At 35.9% G+C, this 3,882-nt stretch overlaps 1 protein-coding gene across 1 annotated transcript in view; it reads right to left on the minus strand.

Annotated features, from left to right (window-relative positions):
* Nucleotides 1-964: 964 nt before the first annotated feature.
* SPINK8 (serine peptidase inhibitor, Kazal type 8 (putative)) overlaps nt 965-3,882 on the minus strand; it is a gene marked incomplete at its 3' end in the record, with an annotated part of 9,050 nt that continues 6,132 nt past the window's right edge. The window contains exons 3-4 of the mRNA XM_006909166.1: nt 3,260-3,381; nt 965-1,007 (exon numbers count right to left, since the gene is read on the minus strand). Coding sequence (XP_006909228.1) covers nt 965-1,007; nt 3,260-3,381 — 165 coding nt within the window. The remainder of the gene's footprint in view (nt 1,008-3,259; nt 3,382-3,882) is intronic.

Genomic DNA, 3,882 nt, shown 5'->3' on the forward strand with positions numbered 1-3,882 from the left:
ATTTTCTATGAATTAGCCCAGGTCAAAAGAATCTAACAGAAATAGAGATCATGTGAGGTCTTTTCAAAACTACCCCAAATCATGAAAATGCCTAAAAGTCTTCATGATTTCTCTTTAGCGGAACTAGAGAACATTCAGGTTGTAGACCTTCTTCAAGTGGTCTGTAAATCAGATGAGCTTTCTAAACTTTTTACTGAGATTGTGTCAAGAGATATTGTCATAAAATTATTACAAAATTATATAATTGTCTTTTTATCTGCTTTATCTTTCACGGTCTTTATTTTCTCTTTCAAGATGATTTGTCCCAGTACCATTTCCATGCCCCATAATACTATAATGATCTGTATCACATCGGCTGAGCTGTTGCTTTGTCCCTGGGACTCTAAATCCAAAGACACAACATCTAGAGCAGGATTATTCACTCTCAGAATAACCTTCCACTTCCAAATAGTGTCTTTTCTCAATATCCCAGAAAATGGACATGGCAGAGAAGGAAACGGGTGGGGTAGTTGATCTTCACTGCTTAATTATCACATCAAAGTACATTTTCTTTCATCAGACGATGTTATTTTTGAGATGGTTGAGACAACTCGAACGTGAAGTATGTATTAGGAGATGACAAGGAACTAGTTAGGTGTAAAATAGCATCGTTGGTGTGTAAGGAAATGTTCACACTTCTTAGAGATGCACTCTGAAGTATGTAGTAGTGAAATGACATGTCTGAGATTTGTGTTAATAAACTTCATCAAAGAAACAAATAAAAGAGGAAAGAAATATGGCAAACACTTTGCATTTTGTAGAATCTATGATAGACATGAGGTTTATTATATTATTGTCTATGTATGCTTGAAATTTTTTATAACTTTAAAACAATATTAATTTTTATAACAATATTTAAAACAGTGAGCTCTTAACTGTATCTGGTTTACTCATAGAAATGAAAAATAAAAGTGACTTGACTTACGCATGGTCCATCATGCAGTTTAGTTATGTTAAACTCTTTATATCTGAAAGAAATTATATTTTGAAATCATTATTTTTGTTCTATGATATATTATAATTTATGACTTACTTGATAATCTTTAGCTAAGTCTAAGCAGGAAGCATTCTGCTAATAATGAATTCTTATTTAATAAATATTTTAAAATACTATATAGATCTTTATTTGTCAAAGAGATCGAATGTATAAAACAAACAGCCTTAAATCAACTATAAACAATTCAAAATAATCTCAAATATTTAAGTAGAAATACAGAGTATTGGAAAGAGAATGTGCAATAAATTTAAAGTATGCATTTGATGAAAGTTAAAGTATTACTAGTGACTTTAAAGCAATAAAAATGATTATAAGGGAATACTGTGAACAATTGTACATCAACAAATTCGATAACCTACATGAAATGGACAAATTTCTAGAAACACTCAAATTACCTAAACTGACTCAAGAAGAAATAGATAATCTCGACAGACCTATATCAAGAGATTGAATCAGTAATTAAAAAAAAAAAAAGTTCAGGACCAGATGGCTATATTAGTGAATTCTAACAAACATTTAAATAAAATATAATACCAATCCTTTTCAAATTCTTCTAAATAATAGAAGAAGAATAAACACTTCCTAATTATTCCGTAGAACTGGAATTATAGAGAAGAAATTATAGCAAAGAAAAAGACATCATAAAAAAAGAAAACTGTAGACAAATATCCCTTATAAATATGGTGCAAAATTCTTGACTAAATACTAGCAAACTGAATCCAACAGCATATTGAAAGGATTATACACTGTGACCAAATGAGACTTTTCTCAAGAATTCAGAGTGATTCAACCTAAAAATATCAACCAATGTAATAATATCATTTCACACTCACCGAGATGGATATAAAAAATTGTCAGTGAGGATATGGAGAAATGGGAGCCCTCAATGTTGCAGGAAGGATTGTAAAATGTAAAGTCTGTGGAAAATGGTGGTTCCTCCAAAAGTTACACGTATAATTACCGTATGACCCAGTAATTTCCTCTCCTAGGTATATTCTGATTTAAAAGACAACTGCACAAAATAATAATTATAAATATGTATTGATGGGCATACAATGTATAGAGGTGTGATTTGCATGATAATAACAGTGCAAAGAAGAGCAGGTGGAGTGCTCTATAGAAGCAAAGTTTTTAAAAAATAATTTGTAATTAATTTGGGATTTATCCAAACTAGATTATCATAAATTAAAATTTTACTTGCAATCCCCATGGTAACTGCTAAGAATATAATTCAAAAATAGAGTCAAAATGAATTCTTTGGTAGCTGTCTCTCAGATGTCTCCTGGTTCTAGTGTTCTGTGAATCTAAGATGTTAATCCCCAGGTGTGCATTCTGATTGTTAGATATCTGATTGTTAGTGATGGGGGCTGACACCAAAGTTGTTTACCTCACAACTCTTTTATGGGTTTTAGTGTAAGTTTAGCTATTTATGCAACCAGAAATGCAAAAAAAGTCCCATCCTGCCCAGCCAACATCTTTTATCCTCACCAAGATTATTATTCCTTCTTTTAAGGAGAAGCCAAGAAGAGGAAGGGGAAAAAGACATAAGTTTTATCTCCTCTCATGTCTTTGCTTTTCCTCTCTCTCAAAATATTGGACTTAATCTCTAAATCTTAGTTACCTAAGACTGTGGCTCTTCTCCTTAAAGGAAAACGCAGATGTCCGGGGATCCTCCCGCCTCTAAGGCAGCCTCCTTGATGAAAACCTCCAGGCCTCACTATTTTCTCTGGACCAGAGAATTTGGCATTTTACATAATCATCATTCAAAGCTGCTCACATATGATGGACCCAAAGACTGAATCTCGTACCAGACTGAAAGCTAAAGACAGTTGTTTGGGAGAATGATATCCATTCGACCATCAGTAAATGATCCGCTGGGAAGATTCATCACCCAGACCCTCCTCCTCCTTCATCAGGGTTCTGTTCTCTGGCTTGAAGGGACCTGAGGATAATCCTCATGCATGGTCACATGATCTGAATGCTGTGTCTACCTGCTACTGAGTTCATTCCACTTGGTCTTTGTCCAGGCCAGAAACGGCACCCTCATCTCACGGGGCTGTGCATCGCATGAATGGGGATCACTTTGGGGAGCACAGGGAAGGATGGAAGAAATGGAGAAGCAAGTAGTGGAGTAGTGTCTGGAGCATTCTGAAGATGTCATTCCTACCTTGGCCGCCTTTAGCCTCCTGACTCGAGAGAAGGGAGAATAAAATCAAGACTTACAGAAGTATGAAACAGAGATGACATTCACTGTTGTAGGTAACCTGGTCGCTGCCACATATGGGTTCACTTGGCTTGGTGTAGGAGAAGAACCAGCACTGATTTATATTGTTGATGCAGTCGACCTGAAGGCGAGACAACAGACTACTGCTTTAGATGCCTTCGTCCAGGCCCTCTGACAGTGATCACTGGTAGTGGGGGAGGAGGATGGAACCAGGAGCCCTATACCAGGAGTTGGGAGAGCAGGCTGCAGAAGCCTCGGTGTTTGACCCATGACACTTACCACCAACAATATAATTAATACAATTAATAAATATAATGACATAACATATTATAATATAATATGTAATCTGTGGACTTCCTAGTCTGAGCTATAAATTCCTTATTAGGGTGAAAATCCTTGCCCTACCTACTGCAAATTGGGATTGTTACATTACAAAGGGAAAATGTCTGTCAAGGTTAGAATTTCCTTATGACTATTACTGAGTGACTTGTGTGTGGTGCTTCAGACAGCAGTGGGCTCTGACTTGTCACAGCAGAGTTAGGATGTAGAAGGAAGGGGATAAAGCGAATACGTTGTGTGGTCTTGGAGTGTGGGAGGCAGGATGGATGTCTCGGTATATCTT

Source organism: Pteropus alecto, unplaced genomic scaffold (genome assembly GCF_000325575.1).
Source record: "Pteropus alecto unplaced genomic scaffold, ASM32557v1 scaffold53, whole genome shotgun sequence".
Taxonomy (NCBI): domain Eukaryota; kingdom Metazoa; phylum Chordata; class Mammalia; order Chiroptera; family Pteropodidae; genus Pteropus; species Pteropus alecto.